Raw genomic sequence first — 27,191 nt, 5'->3', positions numbered from 1 at the left:
AGGTCCAATTTCTCTTAGGCAAGGTTAGTTCTTCACCATACACATGTATTGAAGAGTTTCTTCTGCTATTGTTTTCTATCCTGTTCCTGGATTGTGAATAATTACTCTCCCCCCATTGTTTAAATGTTTGTATTGTGGTAAGAAATACATAAAATTTACCGTAGTAACCATTTCTAAGTATACAGGTCACTGGTGTTAAGTATATTCACACGGGTGTGCAACCATCAGCACCATCTTGCAAAACTGAGACTTTTTCAGACTTTTCATCTTGCAAAACTGAGACTCTGTCCCCATTAAACCCTAACTCAGAAACCACCGTATAACCAAGGTCAGAGAATGTGGGATTTGCTAGAATGGCCCTGGCTCACGGAAACATGGAGGTTGGGAAGATAAAGGATGAAAGTGTTGGGGGTGAGGAACCTTGGATTCTTGGGTGAACGTCAGCTTAGCTGCCATCAGTTAAAGATAAAATTTACCATTGAAATGTAGAGCTGGATCCAACTCCACTGGTGCTTAGGGATATGCAAATAAACAAGAAAAATGGTGAAGTCTAACCTCTGGCTATTGTTATAAGCAGTAGCTCTAATGAAAGTAAAGAGAATGTTGGGTCACACCTTCCTGCCAGAGCAAGGTCAGATTTCTATAGATCTGAGCTTTGGCCACCAGCCCAAGAAGGGAAAAGTTATGTGAGGACAACAGAGTGCCTCTTAGGCCTCTGGTCACCAGGAAGGTAATCCACATGACATGCGGGCGGGCGAACCAAGAAACTACTGATAGTGGGATGGGGTGTAGTGTCAAAAAGTTGCTTGTAGATGGGAACTGGTAGCTGTCAACAGAGGCAGGCTCCATGGGAACCAGGAAGACTGCCAGGGCCCACGTGGTGTAGACAGAAGCCCAAGCGTGGGCTGGACCGATCCTCTGTGCCATAGTCCCGAGTGGGGTGTAGATCGCAGCTATGGCAAAACCGTGTAGGCGTCCCCCAAGGATGGCCACTGGGACTTTGGACTGGATGGGGAATTTCCATTTGAGGGCCAACTCTGAACTTGCTGTGGGTTATTGAACAGAACTGCCCTGTGACTGAAGGACATGAAATCATCTTGAAAGTGAAATACAGTTTACCCTTGAACAACACGGGGTTAGGGGCTGTGCGGTGGAAAATCTGCATAGAACTTACAGTCTGCCCTCCGTATCCGCAGTTATAAATCGTGGATTCAACCAACCACGGATCGTGTCGTGCTACAGTATTTACTACTGAAAAAGATCCACGTATAAGTGGACCTGCAATTCAAACCCACAGTGTTCAAGGGTCAACTGGACTCATAATGTCTGTGAGGTTCTGAGGCTCAGGACCAGCTCTTTGGAATAAGCTGGGACAACACGCGCCTTCCACTGCCCCTTACAGAGAAACCAAGGCTCAACTGCAGAACACTTTTATTTGTTAAATTATCAAACGAGATTATCATACAAAACAATAACTATACGACTAGGCTAAGTGTATAAAGTGCTCAAGTTTCCAGAACATCACTGCCCCTTACAGAGAAACCAAGGCTCAACTGCAGAACACTTTTATTTGTTAAATTATCAAACGAGATTATCATACGAAACAATAACTATACGACTAGGCTAAGTGCATAAAGTGCTCAAGTTTCCAGAACATCACTGCCCCTTACAGAGAAACCAAGGCTCAACTGCAGAACACTTTTATTTGTTAAATTATCAAACGAGATTATCATACGAAACAATAACTATACGACTAGGCTAAGTGTATAAAGTACTCAAGTTTCCAGAACATCATATGTGGGTCACTGCAGGTCCACCCCCTCTCCCCACCCCAAACACGGGGCACAGGACGTGCTTCCTTCCCCATGGTGTGTGGGAAGGGCCCCCCTCCGGTCGGGGACACAGCCTGCGTGTGGATTCACGGCTCGTCGTGGCCCGAAAGGTGCAGGCTCCTTAGCTCTCCCCAAGCTTCCCCACCAATGGCCTCCTCAGGATTGAAATACCACTGGCTGGGGGCCTTGGAGCCCTGCGCCTTTTCCCAGGCCTCCTGGTTGATTAAGGCTGCCTCTTTACTCGCCTCGGCGGAGAGTTCCATAACGTGGGTAAAGCTCCTGTGGAAACAAGACGATGATGAAAGCTTTTCACCCTCTGTGCCCGAGCACCTTCGCAGCTGCGATGTTGGGGTGCGGGGGGCAGGTTCAGGGTGACCCTCCTTGGGCTCGTGGGAAAGCGGCGGTGAATAAGTTTTGTCTGAACAGGACTCATACAGGGAAGCCCTGAGAGCAGGACCGGGCAGGTGTGAAAGAAAAGAGTTGTTTACTCGACAAATATTTAGGGAATATCAACACTTTGACAGGAACCATCCTAAGAGCGGGAGGCAGAGCCATGAACGGGGGACCGTCCCAGCAACCACACAAAATAAACGGCAGTGGGGAAATCAGCACAAAACGAGCGTGTTTCCCCATTCACTCCTGTGACCCTGGCCATCTAGAACACTTTGGTGTGTCTGATTTCATCCCGGGGCACATAGTAATGAAGGGGATGCCATAGCAGGTGGTGTTTATCATGAGTACCTTTCAAACCTCTCAGGCACCTCGGGAAGTACATTTGGCATTGTAAAGGAGAAGAAAACTACATTCTTTTTTGGAAGAGGTGGAGGAAAGCCTCATGGTTAGAAATGTCCTGGAGGAGAGAGAGAAGGGGACCGGTTGGCTTTCGGGGGCTGGACATGGACTGAATGGACCTGGGCACTGGTTACACAAGGATGCCCAGTAGTGGAAGCCATTGAGCTATACCGTTACAATCTGTGGCTTTTCTATATGTATTTATACATCAATAAGAAGTTCCAGGGAATTCCCTGGCGGTCCAGTGGTTAGGACCCTGTGCTTTCACTGCCGTGGCCTGGGTTTGATCCCTGGCTGGGGAACTAAGACCTCACGAGCCACACAGAGCATCAAAAAACTATCTGAGGGCCCCCGAACTGCTGTGTTACCCCAAGGAAGTGATCGCCCCCTTCTATTTTGGCTGCTCAAGAACGCACACAGGAGTTTTGGTTGGGTTGAAGGCGTCTTGCCCATTCCCCTCTCCCTGCCTGGCTGGACCCTCGTACCCTCGGCCCCTGCAAACACCAGAGCGGCCCACCCTCCGGAACACAGCACACCTTCCACAGGGCAGCCGCCAACAGCCCATCTCTGCCCGACGAGGAGATGCGGGGAGAGGGGAGCTATCTTTTTTTAAAAATATCTTCTGTAATACCTTTGGAGCTCCAGATCCTTCTCTTGGGTCATTTCCTTGAGTTCCCTCACCAGGTCCAAGGCCGTCGCGTTTTCGTCTGAGCTGCTGATGCCAAGTTCTCCCAGCAGATGGCATGTGGTCGTCAATTCCCCCTGCAACTTGTCTGGAGGGGAAAAGGGGTTGTCAGCCATGGTTTCAAGGTGCCCCAAGCAATGGATGCACGAGCTGGCTGGCTGACTGTATTTTTCTCCTTTTGCTGGAATGCTCTCATGTTATGCAGGAATTGTGATGAACTCAAAGGCAGAAAAGGTCGTGAAGGAAGATATTCGTGCACTGGTACTGCCTCTGTGCCCCTTGCCTGAGACCACGGGGCCGAGATGGTGGGCCATGCGTGTCTGCCAGCCAGGCAGTCATCGGAACACACCTGGAATGGTGCACCGGTGTCCTCAACGGAAGCAAATCCAAAAGACAGAGAAGATCTGGGCTAGGAGTAACTTAAGAACAAACCCACGGTTCCCACTCCCGGTTCCCAGCACTTCTGCCCCCAACGCCCCCCCAGCAGAGAGCCGCCTGCAACTGCGCTGGGTGCCCCCTGCTCTAACAAAACCAGCATCTCTCCGAGGCCAGCACATGTCCCAGCTGTAAATTATAACACTTGGGGAACCTTATAAGTGTTCTTACAAACACATACCTTCTTTGCCAGGGGACTGAACTGTGTCCTCCCAAAAAGACATGTTCAGGTCCTAATCTCAAGTACCTGTGAACGTGACCTAACTGGAAATGAGGTCTTTGTAGATGTAATGGAGTTAGAATGAGGTCATTAGGGAGGGGCCTAATCCAATAGCTGGTGTCCTTCTAAGAAAAGGGCAGTTTAGACACAGAGGCGCTCAGAAACAAGGCCATGTGAAGACAGAGGCAGCAGCACAACACTGTAAATCAACTATATATACTGCAATAAAAATTTTAAAAAACAAAAAACAAAACCAAAATAAAATAAAATAAAATAAAGCTTGGTGACTTCCCTGGTGGTCCAGTGGTTAAGAATGCTCCTTCCAACGAAGGGGACGCAGGTTCGATCCCTGGATCCCACGTGCCGCGGGGCAACTGAGCCCGCACGCCGCAGCAACGGAGCACACAAGCCACAACTAGAGAGCCACAACTACAGAGCCCACACACTCTGGAGCCTGCACGCCGCAATGAAGAGCCCACGCGCTGCTACGAAAAGATCCCGCGTGCCACAACTAAGACCCGACGCAGCCAAAAATAAACAAATAAATAAAAATATTTTTTTAAAGCTTAATAAAAACAATAATAAAAAAAAAAAGACAGAGGCAGAGTTTGAAGGAATGCTCCATGAGCCAAGATTGCCAGAACACTAAAAGCCAGGAGAGAGGCATGGGATGCATTCTCCCCTAGAGCCTCCAGAAGAATCCAACCCCAATGATGCCTCGATTTTGGACTTCTAGCCCCCTAAACTGGGAGGGAATAAATTTCTGTTGTTTTAAGCCACCTGGTTTGTGGTATTTTGTTACAGAAGCCCTAGGAAACTCAAACAGTCCCCAATCCCAACTCCTGGCAACTATCTAGGGCATTTATCAGAGATGGAGACCAAGAGGTATAGACGTGCGGTTGGTTGCCATAATTATAAAATTAGAAACCCGGACACAGATGATGGTTCAACATGGCTCAGTTTTCAAGGTCCCGTTTCATACATATACTATTTCACGTTAGAAAAGGCTTGATTTTACAGCAGTAAAATCAAGCTAAACATGTTCAGGTGGCTCATGAGAACTTTGCTTAGAAATAACCAAACTCTACGTCATATGATCCAGCAATCCCACTCCTGGGCATATATCCGGACAACACTATAATTCAAAAAGATACATGCATCCCTATGTTCATAGCAGCACTATTCACAATAGCCAAGACATGGAAGCAACCTAAATGTCCATGGACAGATGAATGGATAAAGAATATGTGGTATGTATATACAATGGAATACTACTCAGCCATAAGAAAGAACAAAATAATGCCATTTGCAGCAACACAGATGGACCTAGAGATTATCATAGTAAGTGCCGTAAGCCGGAAAAAGACAAATATCATATCACATCACTTATATGTGGAATCTAAAATATGACATAAATGAACTTATCTACGAAACAGAAACAGACTCACAGACACAGAGAACAGACCTGTGGTTGCCAAGGGGCAGGGGGAGGGATGGAGTGGGAGTCTGGGGTTAACAGATGCAAACTAGTATATATAGGATGGATAAACAACAAGGACCCACTATATAGCACAGGGAACTATATTCAGTATCTTGTGATAAACCATAATGGAAAAGAATACAAAAAAAAGAGAATGTCTGTATGTGTATAACTAAGTCACTTTTCAGTACAGCAGAAACTACCACAACATTGTATTGGTAAATCAACTATACTTCAGAGAAAGAAAGGGAGGAAGGGAGGGTGGGGTGTGGGGGAGGGCGGACCAAACTGTAGGGCAGCTGTAGACTTGTTTGGGGAAGATACTTGTTCTAAAGAGAATTTTAGGATAGAGGATGGCACTCGTCACACTTGCCACCTTCTTCAAGTGAAGTATTAGGTGGGAATGCTATACAGGAAAGGGACCCTCTCAGCTCTGCTTAGAAGGCAGGACAGGGTTGGGGTCGGTGGCCCTGTTGTTCCCCAGCCGCCAAAGCACCTTTGTAGAGACTGCAGGCTTCCCAGGATGCCTTTCAGCAGGACGGGAAATCACTGCGGGGGTCCTACAGACCTAGGTTCAAATCCCAACGCAGTCCTTACTCAGGGCATGACCCCAGACAAACCGCGGCCTTGCCGGCCCCCTGTGTCCTCTGCCATTTGATGGGGTACGCGCCGTCTACCTGAGAGGAGGCCTATGACCTGACATGAAGGGATAAAGGTGCCCAGGACACAGGAGGTGCCAACACGCACTGGGAGGTTCGTCCCACCCCTTGCCAGGCAGTCGCCCCGTTTCCTACCTAAGAAGCACTGCCCGTCTCCATCCAGGTGGACCGATCTCACGGGCAGTTCATGCCTCGTGGTGTCCAGGGCCGTCGCAAACGTCTTGTATCGTTCCTTAAAGCAGCCAGCTATGGCCTCACAGGGGCTCAGCATCTCGATCTGCAGGCAGAAAGGGAAGGAGCCTGTGGGACGAGGCCCTGCACTCACCTCCCCAGAAGTTTACCAGATGGCACCTGTGAGGTTAAGACACAGCACTGTTCTGCCAGGTCTCCCAGAGAAACTTCCAAAGTGCGGTGGGCTCTCCTCTCACTCCCAGGTGCCCCCAAGATGACCCGGCCAGTAGCAAGGTGGCTTGGACCTCCTCACCAGGAACATGTGTCCGCCTTCCAGCTTGTTCCAGGGCTGGGCCCTCAACTGGGATCACAGTGAGGAGGGCCCGGAAGGCTGGGCCCTCCTGCTTCAGAGCACTGAGCTGACATGCCTGCCCCTACCAAGGCCATGCCCGGCAACCCCCTTTTCCCTTGTACATGCCGTCTGGGGGTTGTAAGGATTTATTTGTTTGACTGTCTTTCCTTTCCCTTCCATTGTGAGTTCCACGAGGACGGGGAGCCTGTTCTCAGCTCAGGGCCAGGCCGCCGGGCAGACTCACGTGTACATGCTGGGTGTTACGGGCTGAATTGTGTCCCCACAAATTCCTCTGTTGACATCCCAACCCCCAGCACCTCAGAATGTGACCTGATTTGGAGACTTTACAGAGGTAATTCAGTTAAGGTGGGGTCATTAAGCTGGGCCTTGATCAGTATGACAGGTGCCCTTACAAAAGGGGGAAATGTGGAGACAGACACTCAGAGGGAGAGAGCCAGGTGACAGGACACAGGGAGAAGATACCATCGACAAGCCTAGGAGAGAAGCTGGGACACATCCTTCTCTCATGGCCCTTGGAAGGAACCAACCCTGCAGACATCTTGATCTCAGACTTACAGCCTCCAGAACTGAGAGAGAATACATGTCAATTGTTTAAGCCGCCGCGCACTCTGTGGTCCTTTGTTATGGCGGCCCCAGGATACATACTTACTGGGTGAGGAGCCCCATTCCCTGAATCGGCCCTTTCTAGGCTCCCAGGGTTCGCTGTGACCTTCCCTGGCGTGGACACTCCCGTCCCAGCACTGACCACACAGCACCAAGCCCAAGTCTCCCACCAGCACCCTGGCCCAACTGGGCAGGTCTGGAGTACATCTGTGTCACTGGGCACAAGTCTCAGGATACAAGTCACAAGAATACATGCCCATGTTTGTTGAAGGGACAGAGCCCTCTTGCTGGTTGGTTCTGACATTACCGCCTTGTCCTCTGATAAACTGTCACACAGCAACACCCAGTGGTGTCAAAAGCCGGGCACAGAGTTAGAGCGAGGCAAGGCGCGACACTCACAATAAAGGCTCCCTCCAACCACTCCACCACCACCCCCATGGGATGATGCTGCCGGGATGCGCCTCTTGGAGGCTGCGGTCACCCCAGACCTGCGCGTCCAGGACATCTGCCAGCTCCCGCTTCCTCTGACACAGGAGAAATTGGCGCTTCAGCTCGTGGGCTTTTTCCTGGAGCTTCTCCTTCTCTTTGCACATAATTAATAAATCCTTTTCTGCCTTTTCTTCGAATGCAGCAAGACCGCTTTCCATCTGGGAAATGCAAAACAAAAGCTCAGGCCAGAGGGGAGCTCACCTCCGTGGCTGAGAGTGGCCGCCCTTCCACCCACGACATGCGTGCAGGAGGCTCCGTCCTCACCTTCAGGGTCAGCAGAGTCATGAGTAGTGTTTGGGATTCCATCATTTCCATTGCTTCGGAGAGATCCTTCAGGAGAAGAAAAAGATACTCCTGGTTCCCCGCGAACTGGTATAAAGCCAGCTCTCTTCCCCGGGGAGGGGCAGAATCCTAACCCGTCTGTACTTTTTTTCAATCAGTAATTCAACAATTCTAGACTGTGTATCGACTCGTTTCTATTTCCTCATTTAGTCTTTCGAGTCCTCTGTGAAAAGGAAGGTGGTTTGGTCCCTTCCTGCAAGCTGGGCCGTCAAGCGCGAGCTGAAGGGCACCCACCAACTTGTTGCCTTGCCAGAACCAGGACTTGGGGTTCCCATCTGGGTGAGACCACAGCCTGGCCGCCCTCCCTGCCGTGAACAGGGCCTGGCCTCGTGCCTTCCCTAGCGTGGCACTGGCAAACAAGGCCTCAATCTCGTTTTTCACATGATCCTGCATTTGTATCCCCTCCTGTACATGTAGCTGGGGAAACTGAAACTCTGCAAATCCTCTAAGGATGGGTGAGGGTTTTGTTCTAAAAGGCACAGCTGACTTGTTCATTCTTGGAGCCCCAGGGTTTTGAGGGGCACGTGGCACAGGGCACATTTAGCCAACCTGCTATAGCGGCTTCCCTCTCATTTCAGAGACTTACTGGGCTCTTTTTCCTCGAGGCAGAAAATGATGATGACTCAGCTTTCTTTGACATCGTTTTTTCTAATTGTGGAGTCTTTCGGACCACACTTTTGTCTAAGATCAAGAAAAGCGTTTTATCCATAATTTGAAAAGATACATGCACCCCAGTGTTCATAGCAGCACTATTTACAATACCCAAGACATGGAAGCAACTTAAATGTCCATCAACAGATGAACGGATAAAGATGATGTTGTATATATACACAACAGAATATTAGCCATATAAAAGAATGAAATAATGCCATTTGCAGCAACATGGATGGACCTAGAGATTATCATACTAAGTGAAACAAGTGAGACAGAGAAAGACAAATATCATATGATATCACTTATATGTGGAATCTTAAAAAAAAAATGATACAAATGAACTTATAAAAAACAGAAACAGACCTACAGACATAGAAAACAAACTTATGGTTACCAAAGGGTGGGGGGGGGGGATAAATTAGGAGGTTGGGATTAACATATACACACTACTGTATATAAAATAGATAGCCAACAAGGACCTACTGTATAGCACAGGGAACTATACTCAATATTTTGTAATAACCTATAAGGGAAAAGAATCTGAAAAAGAATAGATATATATATGGATAACTGAATCAATTTGCTGTACACCTGAAACTAATACAACATTGTAAATCAACTATGCTTCAATAAAAAAAAAAGAAAAGTGTTTTTAAGGTGAGAAGAGCATATTTTGGGAGCCCTCAGACATGCATTGCAACCCCCAGCTGGGGAAAGGACAGGTACAGCCAATGACTTACCATTAATGGCCGAGAGATCCAGGTCAGGTGGGGCAGTGCCGTGCCCTTCCAGCAAGGTAGACTGCAGGTCGCCTTTGCCAATTCCACTGCTGTCTGTGGGCCCAATGAGAATCCCCAGAAGTCAGCAGTCAGCAAGATACTCTATACTTAAGCCCGGGAGCAGGTAACTTCTCTGTACAATATCACCTACTTCTAAAAACTCAGTTTCTTACGAGGGAGCAGTAGAGAAGGCTGAAAAACCTTTGGAAATTCCCACCCATCAATTTGAATATATTTTAAAGTAGAACTAGAAAAGAGATGCAGTCTTTACAACTGAAAGATACAAATAAGCTTTTCTGCTTAGTTTAAGTACAAGATGCTGTATACAAATGAACTTATTTACAAAACAGAAATAGACCCAGAGACATAGAAAACAAATTTATGGTTACCAAAGGGGAAGGGGGGGATAAATTAGGAGTTTGGGATTAACATATACACACTACTATGTATAAAACATATAAACAAGGACCTACTGTATAGCATAGGGAACTCTACTCAATGTTTTGTAATAACCCATAAGGGAAAAGAATCTGAAAATATATATATATCTGTCTGTGTGTGTGTGTGTGTGTGTGTGTGTGTGTGTGTGTATAAAAAATATATATATATGTATGTATAACTGAACCACTCTGCTGTAATACCTGAAACTAACACAACACTGTAAATCAACTATACTTCAATTAAAAATAAAATAAAATAAAATAAAAGATGCTGTGTTCAGGATATAAGAATCTAATAACACATGATATACTTGTTCTGCCCTCTGCTCTTTTTTCCTTCTCCTGTAGCTTCTGGACTGTTCGTCTTCCCTGGGAGTTCCCTTCATCTTTTAGCTTCTATTTAGAAATGTGAAACTATTCCTTGTATCATCTAAAATGGGCACTTAGTGTACTGCACGCTTCAATTAAACAAGGGTTCCAGAAGGCTGCAGAAAGAGCAAATGGTATGTAAAACGCACTGTTGTGTTAGCAAGTAGACAGAAAACTATTTAATGAACAACTATGCAGTTGAGGAAACGAATATGTGGAAATGAAAAGAGTGAAGTCACAATACGTATAAGTTACGGTACCATTTGTGTTCGAATTTTTAAAAAATGCTAGGTAGATAAATAAAAATCTATCAAGAGTGGTTGCCTCCTAGGTGAGAAATGGGAACTAGAGGTGGGAGATGATGACTTTTTATTGCGTTTCCACTGGTTTGAATGTTCTGTCATCTCCATGTATAGCATTTCCATTAAGAAAAGTAATTTCCTATCAAACCATACAATGGAACTCAAACAAGCAGTCCCTCTAAATTATCATGACTATGTTTAAATTATGGTTTCTCAGCCTTGGTACTACTGACATCAGGGACCAGATCATTGTTTGCTGCGGGCAGTCCTGTGCACTGCTGGGTGTCAAGCAGCATCCCTGGCCTCCACGCACCAGCATCCCATACCTCCCCCCTCAATAACCCACAGCTGAGAACCCTGATTTTTTATTTATTTATTTATTTATTTTTGGCTGTGTTGGGTCTTTGTTGCTGCACGTGGGCTTTCCCTAGTTGCGGCGAGTGGGGGCTACTCCTTTGCAGTGCGTGGGCTTCTCACTGCGGTGGCTTCTCTTGCTGCAGAGCATGGGCTCTAGGCACGCGGGGCTCAGTAGCTGCAGCACGCGGGCTCAGTACTTGTGGCTCGCGGGCTCTAGAGCGCAGGCTCAGTCGTTGGGGCACACGGGCTTAGTTGCTCTGCAGCATGTGGGATCTTCCCGGACCAGGGATTGAACCCGTGTCCCCTGCATTGGCAGGCGGACTCTTAACCACTGTGCCACCAGGGAAGCCCTGAGAACCCTGATTGTTAAATGTGGCAGGCCCAGTTTTTGACCCCTCTGGCCATGCCAGCTTTCCCAGCTTCACACATGGCCTTCAAACCCACTGCATGAGAAACGACTAGAAGGCCGGCTCCAGCTCCATGTGCTTGCTTCTCAGTCATGCCTGGGTCAAGGAACAGCACAATTTCTGACAAACATCCAAGCCAGGATCAGCGAGCTCTAGCATGTAGGCCAGATCCGGCCCACTTCCTGTGTTTGTAAATAACTGGGGCACAGACACACACATTTGTGTACACGTTGTCTGTGGCTGCTTTCACGCTGCGATAAGGCAGAGTTAAGTTTCTATGACAGAGACCGCCTGGCCTGTGAAGCCTAAAATATTAACCACTGGCTCAGAAAAGTTTTGCTGACCCTTGATCTGAACAATAAAGCAGGAAATCTAAGCTGTAAAAGAACATACTTAGTATTCTACTATGGGACTCAAAGTTGTCACCATTTTGAATGAGGGTTTGCAGGCCGAGAAACAGTTTTGCTTTTTGTGACTTGCTCTTATGCAAGAGAAGAGTTGCCCACCACTGCTGGTGAAGCAGGCACCGGAGGAGTTGGATGAAGTGCTACTCTGGAGAGGGGCCTTCCCAGACTTCTAGAATTGAGGCACACTGACTAGGAATGAAGAGCAAATATACCAACAGCGACGGTCCGAGTGGTAGATCATACGTGAGCGTCCACCCTTCTGGGCTACATTCTCCAATTTTGTTTAATAACAAACACATATGTCTACCACCAGAAAAACTGAAAGTTTTTCATATCACTTTGGTGAAAGCTTCTAGTAGAAAGGGTATGGGGAGACCATTACAAGGAAGACCCAACCCAAGGTAGTGAGAGGCAGGAAAATGAGGTCTCATACCCTCTCTGAAAGTCCTGCTCTCAGAGCTCTGGTGGGGAAACAGTCACACGATCAAGGAACTGGTGCCCCAAGGGAGCACCATGATGGCAATGTGGCTCTTCTCTGGGGTCACACAGAAAGGAAATGACTCCCCCCCCATTCCCCTGCCATCCCCCTTCAGATCTTCATATGCCCCAAATCTGTCTTTACGCTGAAACTCTCTGCCAAGCTCCTTTTCCTCATACTTCCCAGAAAGGAAAGGGAGTTTTAAACTTGCATACTTAAAAACAGAATTCACCACCACACTCATCACTTCCTAAGCCTCGGTGCTGTTTCACACCCTCCTTCCATCTTTACGTACCTTTGCTCTTCTGGAGTGGGTTGGGTTTTCTTCCACCTTCAGGCATCTTCCCACTGGCCTTTAATGCATCTGCTGCAGGAACCTGTTAGGGGAATACATGACATTCAGGGGACAAGACACTTTCCTTCCACAAGAAGGGGCCCCTCTGCAGTTTGCAAGGTCTGCATCTGCTCTTACCTTGAGGCAAGGGATAGATTCAAGGAGTTCTGACATTTAATTGCATACATACAGGATGAACTAATTTTGTCAAAAGGATACCCTCACATGCATAGAACATAGGAAACCACCAAAATGTTTGCTGGTGATGATCTCTGACATGGCAGATTACAGATGACTGATTTTCTGTATAATTTTTAGTACTGGCCAGTTTAGGAAAGAGAACATATTACTTCAGTTGTCAGAAAAAACAAAGCTTTTGTACAGGTATTAATCTTCAAAAGTTATAAAAAAAAGCAAGCAATGCATGGAGCTAGCAAGCCATTATAACAATATAAAAGCAAAAAGAGGGAATTCCCTGGTGGTCCAGTAGTTAGGACTCGGCACTTTCACTGCCAAGGCCCAGGTTCAATCCCCGGTCAAGGAACTATGATCCCACCACAAGCCACGTGGCGCTGCCAAAAAATAAAATTAAAAAAAGCAAAAAGAAGACCTTATAAAAAGTGAGAATATTTTGATGTACAGACACCACTCCTATTCAACCTCCCATTGGAAGTCCAGGAATAAGAAATAAAAGGCAAATAGGTTACAAAAGAAGAAATAAAACTCTCTTCTTGCAGACATGACTCTTCACATAGAAAATCTCAAAACGTACTAAAAAACACTACTAAAACTAACAAGTTTAGCAAGGTTGCAGGACACAGGGTCAATATAAAAAGATATTTCTAGCAGTGAACAACTTTGGAAATTGAAATTAAAAGACAGCACCAAGGGACTTCCCTGGTGGTCCAGTGGGTAAGACTCTGAGCTCCCAATGCAGGCGACCCAGGTTCGATCCCTGGTCAGGGAACTAGATCCCACACGCATGCCGCAACTAAGAGTTCGCATGCCGCACCTAAGAAGTCTGCATGCCACAACTAAGACATCTGCACGCCGCAACTAAGAGTCCGCATGCCACAACTAAAGATCCCACGTGCCACACGAAGATCCTACATGCCGCAACTAGGACCTGGAGCAGCCTAAATAAATAAATATTAAAAAAAAAAAAAAGTACCATGTAAAAGTTCTGAGCAAAGAAAAAAATCTTGTAACTATGTGCGGTGATGGATGTTAACTAGACTTACTGTGATGATCATTTTGCAATATTTGCAAAGATTGAATCATTATGTTGTACATCTAAAACTAATATCGGGACTTTCCTGGTGGTATAGTGGTTAAGAATCCACCTGCCAATGCAGGGGACACGGGTTTGATTCCTGGTCTGGGAAGATCCCACATGCCACAGAGCAACTAAGCCCGTGTGCCACAACTATGGAGCCTGTGCTCTAGAGCCCGTGAGCTACAACTACTGAAGCCCGAGTGCCTAGAGCCAGTGCTCGGCAACAAGAGAAGCCACCGCAATGAGAAGCTCAAGCACCACATCGGAGTGTAGCCCGCACTCCCCACAACTAGAGAAAGCCTGCACACAGCAACAAAGACCCAATGCAGCCAAAAATTAAAAATAAATAAATAAAATTAAAACTAATATAATGTTATATGTGAATTATTTCTAAACAAACAAATAAAATTTCTTCAAGAAAGAAAGAAAAAAAAAGATAGTACCTTGCATAATAGCACTAAAAAAACACCAAATACTTAGGTGTAAACCTAAGCAAACATGGGGAAGGTCTGTATGCTGGAAATTACAAAAACACTGATGAAAAAAATCTAAGCTCAAATAAAGGGAGAGGTATACCATGTTCATGGATTGAAAGACTTGGGTGTTTTTAGGATGTTATTCTCCCTGAACTAATGCATAGATTCAATACAATTAAAATCCCCGAAGTTTTGGTAGGAAATGGCAAGCTAAGGCTAAAATTCATATGGAAAGGCAAAGGAACTAGAAGAGTCAGTTTTGGAAAAGAACAGAGTGGGAAAATTCACACAACCCAATTTCAAGACTTACTATAATACAAAGCTACAGTAACCTGGGCAGTATGGAGATGGACTGAAGATAGACATGTAGAACAATGGAAAAGAATAGAGTCCAGAAATGATGCATACATATATAGTCCATTGCTTTCCAACAGAGGTGATGAGACAATACAACAGGGAAAGGAAAGTCATTTCAACGAATGGTGTTGGAACAAGAGGACATCCATACACTTAAAAACGAACTTTAATTCCATCATCACACCAGATACAAAAATTAATTCAAAATGGACCACAGACCTAAACTCATATAGAAGAGAACATGGGAGAAAATCTTTATGGTCTTAGGTAAAGCAAAGATTTCTTAGAGAGGACACCAAAAGCACATTTCATAAAAGCAGAAATCGATAAATTGGACCTCATCAAAATCGAGAACTTCTGCTCCTCACCAGACACTTAAGAGAATGGAAAGCCAAGCCACACACTGGGAGAAAATATTTGCAAATCACCATAAAGAGTTGGTATCTAAAAAAAAAAAATTTAAAAAAAAAAAAAAGAGTTGGTATCTAAGATATAGAAAGAGCCCTCAAAACTCAATAATGAGAAAACAAACAACCCCATTTTTTTTTAATGCGCAAAAGATTTGAAAGGACACATCACCAAAGATATAGGACTGGCCAATAAGCACATGAAAAGATGCTCAATATCATTAGTTGTTATGGAAATGCAATTTAAAACCACAATGAGATACCACTTCACACCCACTAGAATGGTTTCAGTCCTAAAGTACTGACTCTCCTCTGTGGCTCATGGGAATGTAAAAAGGGGCAGCCACTTTGCATAACAGCTGTGCAGTTACTTACAAAGTCAAACAGATATTTACCCTACAATTCCCCTCCTGGGAGAAATGAAAACACTTCCACACAGAATTCTGCACAGGAATGTTTAAGGTGGCTTTATTCATAATTGCCAAAATCGGGAAACAAACCAAATGTCCTTTGCCAGGGAATGGCTGTGCACACTGTGGTCCATCCGTACACTGGAATATTCTTCAGCCATCAGAAGGAACTAGCACTAACTGTAAAAGGCAACGACAGGGAGGGATCTTTATATGAAAGCAACCAGACTGCAAGAGTCTGCATCCTGGGTGGCACCTTTTAAATGAGCCTACTGCAAAGGCAAAGCTACAGGGACAGAAAACAGATCATGGTTGCCTGGGGTGGGGAGGGGCTGGTTCCATGGAAGCACAAGGGGACTTTGCGGGGGGTGGGGGGGTGGGGGTGGTGACAGAGTGTTCCCTATCTTGACTGTGGTGGGTCTGTGACTGGATGTGTTTGTCAAAACTCAGAGAACTGTACACTGAAGAGTGACACTTCCTCTATGTAAATTACACCTTAATTTAAAAGATGGAAAAAAAAAGAAAACGGAGAAGCTCTTAAAGATCTAAAATACTAGAGCATGCAAACACATGGGGGTGCTGTAACCAAGTCTGCCAGGCAACGTTAAAATTATGAAGTGTGGACTAGTATCCTCTGTTGAGAATCATTTCAATACTGTAAACCACAGACTCTGGGTAAGGATGTGTCAATGTAGGTTCATCGACTGTAAATATGCCCCACTCTGGTGCGGGATGTTGACAACAGGGAAGCTACGCATGTGAGGGGGAGGGCGGGGGTGTGTGTGAGAAATCTCTGTACTTTCCACTCAGTTTTGCTTTGAACCTAAAACTGTTCTAAAAAAATTAAGTCCATTAAAAAAAAAATCACTCCAAGAAGCGTATCAGTTTGCGTAAAGGTATCCTTTTTCTTCAAGCCAAATCTTAAGCCACATTAACCTGCCATTCACCCTACCAGAGTAAAAGAAAGGCAGCAGAAATTAATATTTAACTAAACTTTATCATAAACAAAGATTTGGAAAATGGAATAACACAACCTCACCACACTATCAGTACGTACACACTGAAACAAAATATGTCATTGGGTAATCTAATGATTATTTTCATTAAACATCACACAAAGCAGGTTCCCAAGTTGTTAAGTGTTTCATGCCATCATTTTCAATGGTTTCATCATTTCTGCGGTGTGGCTAGTTCACTGAACTCTTCCTGTAACACTGGGTGATTCAGCCATGTCTTTTTTCCCCTAAAACCCTTTCTCTAAAACCCTACGGGTATTTTTTACAATACCAGCCAAGGCCAGGTAACCACGTGCCAGGCATTAGGCAGAATTGTTTCAGGACAGAATCCAGAAAGGAATTACCAGGTTGAGAGACAGGAATAGTTTTATGATTCACTAGAGATCATGGCTTTGCAAAAGAGATTCTCAAAGTGACCAGCCACCCACGACAGAGCTCCCTGCCTTGGCACAAAGGGCATGACAGCCCCAAAGGCAACTGGACCAAGTCCCCAAAATGCTTCTTTCAGGACCAGGCTGTGTCTGGCCGGCGTGACTTGTCTCAGAATTCCAAGTTCGTCGAACTCTGTTCAGAACTGTTTCAAACGTACATTGTATGTTACCTTTTTGGTGGTTTTCTTCTCATACTGCAAGTACCGGGACTCGACCACTCTTCCACCTGTGGGGGACACATTGTTGGTTTCTAATAAAACTATGACATAGACTGTGAGGACCCACCATGCACCTAGGATGCCCGCCCCCCACCCCGAGAGCTGGGTGCTATCAGCCCTCCCCGCTCAGCCTCAAGCATGTATGGGACACCTACTATATGCAAGAACATATATGGAGGGAGTTCCCTGGTGGTGCAGCGGTTAAGAATCTGACTGCCAATGCAGGGGACACAGGTTCGATCCCTCGTCCGGGAAGCAACTAAGCCCATGCACCACAACTACTGAGCCTGCGCTCTAGAGCCCACAAGCCACAACTACTGAGCCCTCATGCCACAACTACTGAAGCCTGTGCACCTAGAGCCCATGCTCCGCAACAAGAGAAGCCCACGCACAGCAACGAAGAGTAGCCCCCGCTCGCAGCAACTAGAGAAAAGCCCGCACGCAGCAACAAAGACCCAGCACAGCCAAAAATAAATTAAAAGAAGTAAATAATTCTCTTTTAAAAACTTTTTTAAAAGAACATATATGGAACACCTACTGTATGCAAGAACATTTATGGGATACCTGCTGTATACAAGCACCAGGGCTAGAGTCGGAGACACAGAGACCCACAGGAGCTATGATCAAGGAAGATCAGGAATATGTGCCAAAGATCAAAACAGAAAGTGGACTCAGGGGCAGGGCAGGGAAAGGAAGAAAGATCTTCCAAAGATGGCCACCTGCTCTCCTCCTCTTCCCTCCCCAACTCACTCCCTGTGGTCATGACCCCAACTACCCTTCTCCCACCCAAGCCCATCTTTGATCCACTCATGGTACTGCCTTTCACATCCCCCACACCCCTCACCTAGCTCAGGACCGCTCTCCTGAGACACACTAGGCACCGATGCTCTTCCTGGACACGTCTGTATCCCTTGGTGACAGCCCAGCCCCAGGTGCCCTTCCACCCTGACCCTGGGGCGCTGAAGGTGTGTGAAGGAAACCCATGTGTCCCCCCAACCTCCAGGGGCTCTCGCTGCAGCCCCTGTGATCATCCACAGTCCTCTGTTCTGATCCCCCAGAACCCTCTCCCAGACCCTCCTGCCCACTTCCTACACCGGGTCATCCCTCTGGTCAGCTGGTAACCTGTTTCCTACTTCATTGGGAAGACAAAAGCAGCCCCAGGAGATCCTCCCACCTGGGCATCTAGCTGCCTCCCAACCTCAGGGCCATATCCTGGGCCCCCCACGTGGAGCGACCTCTGTGCTTTAGGGTAAAACAAACCCCCCACTCTGGGTGCTACAGCCCAGCCCTCACTCTGTTAGGAAACTGCCCTGGCAACCCCTCTCCCCCTGCCCCACCCTGTATCACCCCACTTCCTCTCTCCAGTGGTCACACTGCTCATCCCCCCCCCCCCTTCTCTGCTCCCCTTTGCCATGCTGGATCCTCTTCTTCTCCTCTCTCCTTCCCTTGAATCCCCCCGCACCCCAGCCTGGCTCTCACAGTCACCACGGCACCAGAGAAACTCCTTTCACCCAGACCACGGAGACCTCCCTGCTCTGATGCCCACCCGCCCCTTCTCAGTCCTCGTTCTGAGCCAGCGGCAGCGCTGCACACAGCGCTCACTCGCACCCTCCTTCTTTTTTTTTTTTTTAATTTATTTTATTTATTTATTTTTGGCTGCACTGGGTTTTCGTTGCTGCATGCGGGCCCTCTCTAGTTGCAGTGAGCGGGGGCCACTCCTCGCTGTGGTGCGCGGTCTTATTGCAGTGGCTTCTGTTGCGGAGCACGGGGTCTAGGTGCATGGGCTTCAGTAGTTGTGGCCCACGGGCTCAGTAGTTGTGGCTCGCGGGCTCCAGAGCACAGGCTCAGCAGTTGTGGCACACGGGCCCAGCTGCTCCGTGGCATGTGGGATCTTCCCGGACCAGGGCTCGAACCCATGTCCACTGCATTGGCAGGCGGATTCTCAACCGCTGTGCCACCAGGGAAGCCCTGCACCCTCCCTCTTGAGACGCCCTGTCCTTCAGGCTGACTGGCCCTCTGGCAGCTGCAGCAGGCTGTCTTCCGGGTCCATTAGCTGGTGAAGGGTGAGTGCCTCCAGACAGCTTGCAGGTCCCGTGTCACCTGTTCCTCCAGCCAGCGGGCACATGCCACCCCTGCCGCCTTCACGACTCTGCTCGGCCCAGCCCCTCCCTTAGGCCGGAAGCTACCCCCATCCTGCTGTTTTATCCACAGCCACTGTCATTGTCCAGTACACCCTGTGTCTCCTTATGCCTCCTGACCCACCGCCTGTGTCCAGGTGGCAAGCCCCCTGAGGGCAGGGATTCTTGTCTGTTTTGCTTGCTGCCACGTTCCACCACCTCACAGGGAGGAGGTGCTCAGCAATGTGTCAAATGCATGATTCTGCGCTTTTCCTAGGTGCCCCCAGAGCTCAGGACTCTCCCTTTTTACTAGGGAGAGTGATGTGGTCAGTGTCACCTGCCTCGACAGTTCAGTCCCGAGACTGGGATTTCAACTACATTATCTTCATGCCCTAATTTGCATCCTTCTTTAGATGGGGGTTGCAGCCGCAAGCTTGAGTGGAAAAGAGGTACAACCACAGTTAACAGGCTGCCTGGAGCTGGACACAGAGGTGTTGGTTGCCCCGGGCGTGCCCCAGGCAGGGATGAGCCGTGCCTGCAGGGCAAGTGGCTCAGACATTCAGGCAGGAGGCACCTAAGGGTTGACGCCAGGACCAGGCGGGGTCCAGGGGAGAGAATCGAGCCACACCTAGGGTCTGCCACTGGATGTCCAGTGAAGGATTGGGGCGAAGGACACTCCCAGTTCCAAGAGGGGGAGACCATCCTGCATTGGATCTTTCTAATACCATCAGCAAAAGGTAGGAAGGAGGCTCTGGGTTCCTTGCACAGTTGAAAAGCAGTTTCAAGTTTCTGGAAAACTAGAATGCACCTGTTTGTTTTCAAGAGTGGTGGATTTTCCACAGAAGCATGTTACAATGAAGGATATAATTTGCGTCCAAGAACTAGACCCTGTGTAAATATAACAGATGTTACAGACCAGATCATCCAGCGATGCTGTGATGCTATAACATATAAACCTCCAGTCATTTGGAACTGGAATTCTGCTCCAAGTTCTCCGAGACCTGCACTAGTGCACAGGCACAAAAAAATACTTCATCATTAACAGAGGCTTGAGAGCCAACGTGGGAGATCCTTGGGTCTACAGCCCCAAACTGGGCACTGCCGAGAGTCAAGGGGGGCTGTTGACAGTGACCCCGGACCCACAGGTGGACATCGGATGTGTGGACACCCCCAAGGGTCTGACACGCTTACTGAGAAGAAACAGACTTTTATGTTTCCTAACGAATTCAGCTCACACTCTCCTCACCCACACTTCCAGTGATGAGTCCTGGGTACAACCCGTGACCCCCATGGCCGGAAGGGCCCACTGCCCTAGATGACCCCCACCAGGTCCTGGCTGCAGGGCTGGGTAACCAGACTTGGGGTCCCCAAAGGTGTGACTAGAAGGGGGTAAAGCCCCAGCTCCCCTGCTCTGGCCTGTTTTTCTCTTCCCCAAAAGCACTTACTGGGGGGGAAGAAAAAATCAGTTTTTATTCCAGTGGATTCCATTTCAAAAGGTAGATTCCAATTTTACTCACCTTGTATTCTTCTTCCTCTCATCTTAGCACCGCTAGGAGTACTGGGACCCCCTGCAGAAGGCTTCCTAAAAGAGGGAAACGGGGGTCTTGTTAATGCAGTTGGATAGAAAGCTCAGGGAAGCCAGCCAGGAACCTGGGCTTCCTCGGGACAGCCCAGTCCCAGCACCCACCACCCATGCTCATCTCTGCGAGGTGGGGCCGCCTCCATGGCAGGAGGAAAACGGAGCCCCAGCCCCGTCACCTGGGGACAACACCTAAGTGAGAAGAGGGAGCATTTTTGCCGAACCTCAAAGGTCTCGATCTCATTAATCCGTCGGGCGTTTGTGTGTCAGCTGTATACCACTGAGGATACAAGGTGAACAGCAGACAAAGCTCCTTCCCTGAGAGGGATGACCAGCATTTTCCTATCAGGCAAGCGTGAAGAGGGAGCACTCCAGACAAGTAAACGGGTGGGGATTGGGGGTGAGTGACAAAGAACCATTTGCTCAGGTACATGAGGATGGATATTCCCAGACAGGGATCACCAAGACCAAGGGCACAGGAGCAGAGGAGAATGATGCGGAATTGGAACTGATCAGCCCTATGGCTTAGCTGGAGAAGACTGAATTTGAGGAGGGGGTGAGGGATGATACACACATTCAGTCCCTAACAGCCTGGCAGACAGGAGGCACTTGATAAATATTTGTCAGACAAATAACTCAGGGGTGCTCACTTGAGGGCAATTCTGACTCTTAGGAGACATTTGGCGATGTGTGAAGACACCTGTGATTGTCACAACAGAGGGGGCTGCTATCGGCTCAGTGGGTAGAGACCAGGGACGCTGCTCAACACCCTACAAGGCACAGGACGGCCCCCATCACAGAGACGATCGCACCCCAGATGTCAACACTGTCAAGGTTGGGGGACCCCTGGCATGGTGAAAGAGTGATCGGGAGTGCGGGACGGAAGTCTGCTGCAAAACTCCTGTCAAGAAATAATGAACCCTGGGGCTTCCCTGGTGGTGCAGTGATTGGGAATCTGCCTGCCAATGCAAGGGACACGGATGGGTTCGAGCCCTGGTCCGGGAAGATCCCACATGTCGCGGAGCAACGAAGCCCGTGCGCCACAACTAACTAAGCCTGCGCTCTAGAGCCCGCGTGTCACACCTACTGAAGCCCGCGCACCTAGAGTCCGTGCTCCGCAACAAGAGAAGCCACCTCAATAAGAAGGCTGCGCACCACAACGAAGAGTAGCCCCTGCTCGCCTCAACTAGAGAAAGCCCGTGCACAGCAACAAAGACCCAATGCAGCCAAAAATAAATAAATAAATAAAAAAGAAATAATGACCCTGAATACTATTAAGTCCTAAAAAGGAATGAAGTACTGATAATGCTGAAACGAATTAATCTCAAAAATGTTATCCTGAGTCAGACAAGCCAGGCACTAAGGCCACGTGGTGTATGATTCCATGGATATGAAATGTCCAGAACAGGCAAATCCACAGAGACAGAAAGCAGACTGGTGGTTACCAGGAGCAAACTGAGGAGCATGAAGGATGGGGGGTGACTGCAAATGGACACAGGGTCTCCTTCTGGGCTGATGAAAATGTTCTAGAACTAGGTAGAGGTGGTGATTGCACAACGTTGTGAATGTCTTAATGCCATCGAATTGCTCGCTTTACAATGGTTAATTTGACGTTATGTGCATTTTGCCTCAATTTAAAAAAAGAATGAAGCCTGACATGATAGAGGAGAGGGTCCCATGAAGTAGGAATCACTGACTAATCAGCTGGTGGGTGTGGGAGAGTCAGGGATGCCTCCCAGGTGTCCAGTGTGGGCGAGCAGGATGCCAGGCAGGGGTCTGGGCGCTGTAAATCCTGCTGTCATCACAAGATGGGCTCCACTGGTGACAGCAGTGGTGGTCCGCTTGCTCAGGTCACTGCAGCCACCTGTGTAGTGGGCTTTGGGGACTCCAACGTGAGACCCAGGCCATGCTGGGGGGCACCTCCAAGCCACAGCGGGGAGAGGCAACTTAACAAATGCTGGCTGGGTGCCAGCTGCTCTGCTCCTTCATGGAATCCTCCCAACCCTACAAATACCTAACTGTTCGCCTGCTTTATCTTTGTTTTCCAGACAAGGACCCAAAGCTTATACAGATCACCCCTGGGGAGTCTCAGAGCTGGAAAGAGACAGAGCAAGGATTCCCTCTGGGGTCTGAGCCAGGGCTCTGGAGCCAAACCAAATGGACTTAGGCCAAACCTGCAGGGACACGGGGTGGGGGAGGGGTGTCACTACATATATTCAAGCCTCAAGTACTTCCCCTGAACCTCGCAGAGGCTAACGTCAATCTCACAGTTAGGACAAGGGGCTGTGGAGTAAACAAGTGATTTCAGATGGCCCACTAAATTTTAATTCGGACAGGCACAATAAACATCGGCAGAATGAACAAAGCCCAGGAATCACGCCCGGCACCAGGTCATTGTTCGACGTCTGTCTCCCTTGTTCTTGCTGTGTGAGCCTGGGCAAATGACCTTCCCTCCCTAGGCCTCCATCATCTCATTTGTAAATGGGGAGAATAGAAAAAATCGTGTGGGAGAATGAAAGGAGATACTTCAGTAGTCCAACAGTTATCCACTACAAAACGGTAATCGTAATAGCGACGGACCACACTTAGGCGCCAGACACTACTCTAAACGCTCTTAAGTCTCACACTAGGCCTACAAAACTGAACGGCGGCGTCATCAGCCCGGTTTCGCGACGGAGGAAAGCGAGGCACGGAGAGGTTAAGCCACTCGCCGGAAATCGCCCCGGATCGAAACGGCTGACCAGGGACCCGAACGCGCCCTAACGTCCTGAGCCCACGCTCCCGAGCATGCGCAAGGCCGCATCCCATCTCCCAGAACTTGCGCATCTTCGGTGGTTCTTGGAGGAGTCAGATCCGGACTCACCCCAAGGACCCTCCCTCCCCAACTCTGCTGCCCCTCTGTCCCCAGCCCTTGACCAGGGCCCTCCAGCTGGCACCCATAAATCCAGACCCACGGCGCCTCGACTCACCCAGCACCACGCCCCGAGGTATCCGCCATTTTCCCGCCTTCAACTCAAAGGCCGGGTCTTCAAGTCGAACCCCCCCGCCCCCGCCCCGACCAGGCCATATTGCGAAGCTACAAGAGGGGTGGCCGCGGGCCGTGTAGCGCGTGGCTGTGGGCGGAGCGGGCGCCTACTGCGCGCGCGTCTCTCTGTCCTCCCCTCACACTTGGTTTCGCCCAGCAACGGCAGGGGGCGGTGACGAGGCCGGGTCGGAAGTGATGGGCGGGGATTCGTGTTTCTCCGCCCCCTTGGCGCCCTGGCGTCACGCCCCCGGGCCCGCCCCTCCGGAACCCGGAAGCGGGAGCGCGCGGGGGAGCGGCGGGAGCGGCGGGCGCGGTGGGGCGGAGCGCCTGAAGAGCAGCGGGCTGGCTGCCGGGCGGGGACCCGGGCCGGGACCGGCGGCGCGCGGCGGCCAAGGCCCAGGTGAGTGCCGGGCGGCCGCGGGTCGAGTGTTTGATCTCGAAGCTCGCAGCGGCGGGCTGCCTTGTAGAGGGACGGGTCTAAGGGTTAGTTGCGGGGGGGCGCGAAAGCAGGGGTCGAGGAGGCGGGAACGAGCTTGGGGGGTCGTGGAGAGTTTGCAGGAGACGGAGTGGGAACGGGACGATGAAGGAGAAAGTTGATGTGATGGGCCTGGTGAGGGAGTTTTTGGGCGAGTGTGGAGGCAGATCTTGTGGCTTTGAGCAGCTTCTCTGAAGAGGACGTGGCTTAAGTGGTAGTTGGGGGGTCGCAGGAAACGGGGCTGGGAGGGGGAGAAGCAAGGAGGCGGGGTTGAGAGGCCCAGGCTGGGGGTTGAGAGGAGCAAGGCCGGTGGGGGAACAGCCGGGGTGCGATTGGGGGGGAACGGTGCAGGACGGCCTGGGGGCGTCTGCCTACGGTGAAGAGGTAGAGGAATGGTGCCTGAGGGAGGGCAGCGCCTGGGACTCAGTGGGTGCTCAGTAAATGTGAGGGGCTCTGAACCCACTGGTGCGGTGGCCGGCCGAATTGGTAAGAGGGGAAATGGGGGATGGGAGGGGAGGCAGAAGGGGGGTAGAAGCCATGGCAAGAAGTGAGGTCTGGTCCAGGGAGAGCCTGGGGAGGAGGGGAGGAAAGGAAAGGACTAGAATGGCCCCGTTCAGACACTGGGGTGCAGACCATGGAGATTTGGGGGCCTGTCTTACCCTCTTGATTCATCTTATCCCTGACTTCACCCCCAACTGCTGGGTGACCCAGGCTAGTTTCAGCGCCTTCTGGGCGGTATTCAGGACTTGAAAACCCAACACTGTCCTCCTAAGAGCGGACTGGCTACAGCCTGGGGGTTCTAGGGAGCAAGGAAGGAGCTCTTGGGCCCACCCCCACCCCAGCTGTGGGGCCGGAACTGGGTTTCGGGAGGGGGTGCGCACACACCCGCATGTGCTAGGCTGTCACCACCTCCTCCGAGTTGCATCCTTGGACTTAAATGGGTAAAACGACATACAGGAAATCTGTCCCCCGGTGGCTGTGAGCTCAGCCTGGGAGAGGCACGGTAGCCGCAGGCAGGCGCCTTGTAGGCCAGGAGTCTTTAAGGGAAAGCCTCTCCCACACCTCTTTGTCTGAGGTGGGAGCTGGTGGGGACATTGTGCCTTACAGTTGGAGGGTCCCAGCTCCTACCTTCCTGAGGTATGTTCTGGTCTTGGAGTCTCCAAACGCTTAAGGCATCCAGGAGCAGTGGGAGGTGACATGGGCAGCTGGAAAGTTGTCTGATGGGCCTGGCTCTGGGGAGGGCCTTGCTCTAAACCGTTTTGATCAGCATTAATTTCTCTTCTTTCCCGACCCTGGGGATCCTTGTCTGGGACCTGCTAGAAGGGCCAGGGAGCCTGGGTTTATAGTGCGTTCAGAACACGAGTCTGGATAGCTTGAATGTAAAGAGGGCCACAGAAAGATAACCACCCCGTTCACTTCTAGAATGTTCTGGCCCTTATGGAAGCTTCCGTAAGCAAGACTCTCAGCCTCGCTTGCCCCAGAACACATGATTAGAGCCCACAGTCATGCCTCGTGCAGGTTCTGAGTATGGGCCTTCCCTGGCTGGGACACTCCCACTCCCCCTCTCCCCACCCCCATGAACTGGACCAGAATCTTCTGGTTCCACAGCCCTGCTGTTGTCTCCTTCCTCTGGGAGCATGGCCAGGCAGGCTGTCATGGAGGGTCTTCTGTTGGGGGTCCTAACCTCCGTCAAGTCTCTTTGTCTGTTTCTTTACTTGCAAAATGAATGGATTGGCCTAATCAGTGTTCTGCAACTTTGAAACCCAACCTTGGTGTCTCCAGGACACAGCCCTGTCTAGTTTTATGGAGCCCCCAACAGGTGAATCCCCACCACGGTGATCCCACTTTTGTTGGGCTTTCCGTTCTACAGTTTATATCCGAATATGATTATCTTACTGCTTCCTTATCTTTCACGTGGGAAATTGCAGTGCCAAATGTGCTTTTGCACATCATACCTGTTCCCAGGGTTTCAGCTGCATCCTTCTGGCTGGAAATCCCTGGGTGAGACCCTCCCTCAGGTCCAGGCCTGTGACTTGGTGAAGCAGGTGGGGACTTGGGAATCTCCCCATTCTGTTTCACTGTAGGATCCATCTTCTATCCCCAACAGAGGCTTGTTAACTTGCCGCTTCCCTTTCCTTGTGTCCCTGAAGTTGTGTGTCTTGGGTGGACCCAGAGTTCAGTGAAGCAAGGGCTGATCATGCAAAGTGCTGTGGGCTGGGTCCCAGGGGCAGAGATGAGCCCTTGTGCCCTGGGGGAGGGACATTCTAGTGGGCCGCCCTCCCCACCAGGAATAATGGAGTTCAGAGTAGTTGGTCAGTGCAGCAACACAGGTGGCACAAGAAGTTGTGGGGACAGAATCAGGAACGACCAGCACAAGCTTCAGGGCATGGGGGATTCCAGCAAGTTTCCTCAGGAGAGGTGGCTGGCCCTAAGCCAAGCCTTGAAGGATACAGAGGTGTTAAACCAAGTGGGGAAGAGGGAACCACATAAGCACGTCCATGTGCAGCTCTTTATTGAGCATCTTCTGTGATAGGCGCTTTTATACCCAACTCTTTTATTCTGCCAACCAGCAGCAAGGGGATTGCAGTTCCTATTTTCTCGATATAGAAACTAGGCTCAGGCAGGTGACGACTTCAGAGATGGCTCCCTGTGCTTTCTAGAAGTACGAAGGATCATTAGTAACCTCACTTTGGCGAAGACCAAATTGCTACAGCAGTTTCTCAACTGCAGCACCATTGACATCTGGGGCCGGGTCATTCTTTGCTGTGGGGGCCACCCCGTGCCTTATAGGATGTC

At 49.4% G+C, this 27,191-nt stretch overlaps 2 protein-coding genes across 14 annotated transcripts in view; one reads left to right on the top strand and one right to left on the bottom strand.

Annotated features, from left to right (window-relative positions):
• Nucleotides 1-1,414: 1,414 nt before the first annotated feature.
• On the bottom strand, nucleotides 1,415-24,104 carry HAUS8 (HAUS augmin like complex subunit 8). 3 transcript variants are annotated; one of them, XM_036849203.1, is made up of 11 exons: nucleotides 23,865-24,104; nucleotides 20,834-20,898; nucleotides 17,140-17,207; nucleotides 12,570-12,651; nucleotides 9,476-9,568; nucleotides 8,668-8,762; nucleotides 8,004-8,069; nucleotides 7,739-7,897; nucleotides 6,239-6,380; nucleotides 3,256-3,397; nucleotides 1,415-2,111 (listed from the first exon to the last, which is right to left on the bottom strand). In XM_036849203.1, the coding sequence occupies exons 1-11, from the start codon at nucleotides 23,891-23,893 to the stop codon at nucleotides 1,919-1,921; spliced, it is 1,134 nt and encodes a 377-aa protein (XP_036705098.1). In that variant the 5' UTR covers nucleotides 23,894-24,104; the 3' UTR covers nucleotides 1,415-1,918. The 3 variants fall into 3 exon arrangements, with proteins under 3 accessions (XP_036705098.1, XP_036705099.1, XP_036705100.1); XM_036849204.1 differs by having other exon boundaries at nucleotides 17,152-17,207; XM_036849205.1 differs by lacking the exon at nucleotides 7,739-7,897 and having other exon boundaries at nucleotides 7,941-8,069.
• Nucleotides 24,105-24,206: 102 nt separating this feature from the next.
• The window catches only part of MYO9B (myosin IXB), an 88,517-nt gene continuing 85,532 nt past the window's right edge, over nucleotides 24,207-27,191 (top strand). For all 11 annotated transcript variants that reach the window (XM_036846434.1, XM_036846430.1, XM_036846425.1 and 8 more), the window contains exon 1: nucleotides 24,207-24,320. The gene's annotated coding sequence lies outside the window, so the exon portion shown is untranslated. The remainder of the gene's footprint in view (nucleotides 24,321-27,191) is intronic.

The sequence above is a fragment of the Balaenoptera musculus genome, chromosome 3, assembly GCF_009873245.2.
Source record: "Balaenoptera musculus isolate JJ_BM4_2016_0621 chromosome 3, mBalMus1.pri.v3, whole genome shotgun sequence".
In the NCBI taxonomy this organism is placed as follows: domain Eukaryota; kingdom Metazoa; phylum Chordata; class Mammalia; order Artiodactyla; family Balaenopteridae; genus Balaenoptera; species Balaenoptera musculus.
The sequence above is the reverse complement of the archived record's forward strand: the minus strand, read 5'-3'. Positions and strand labels throughout refer to the sequence as shown.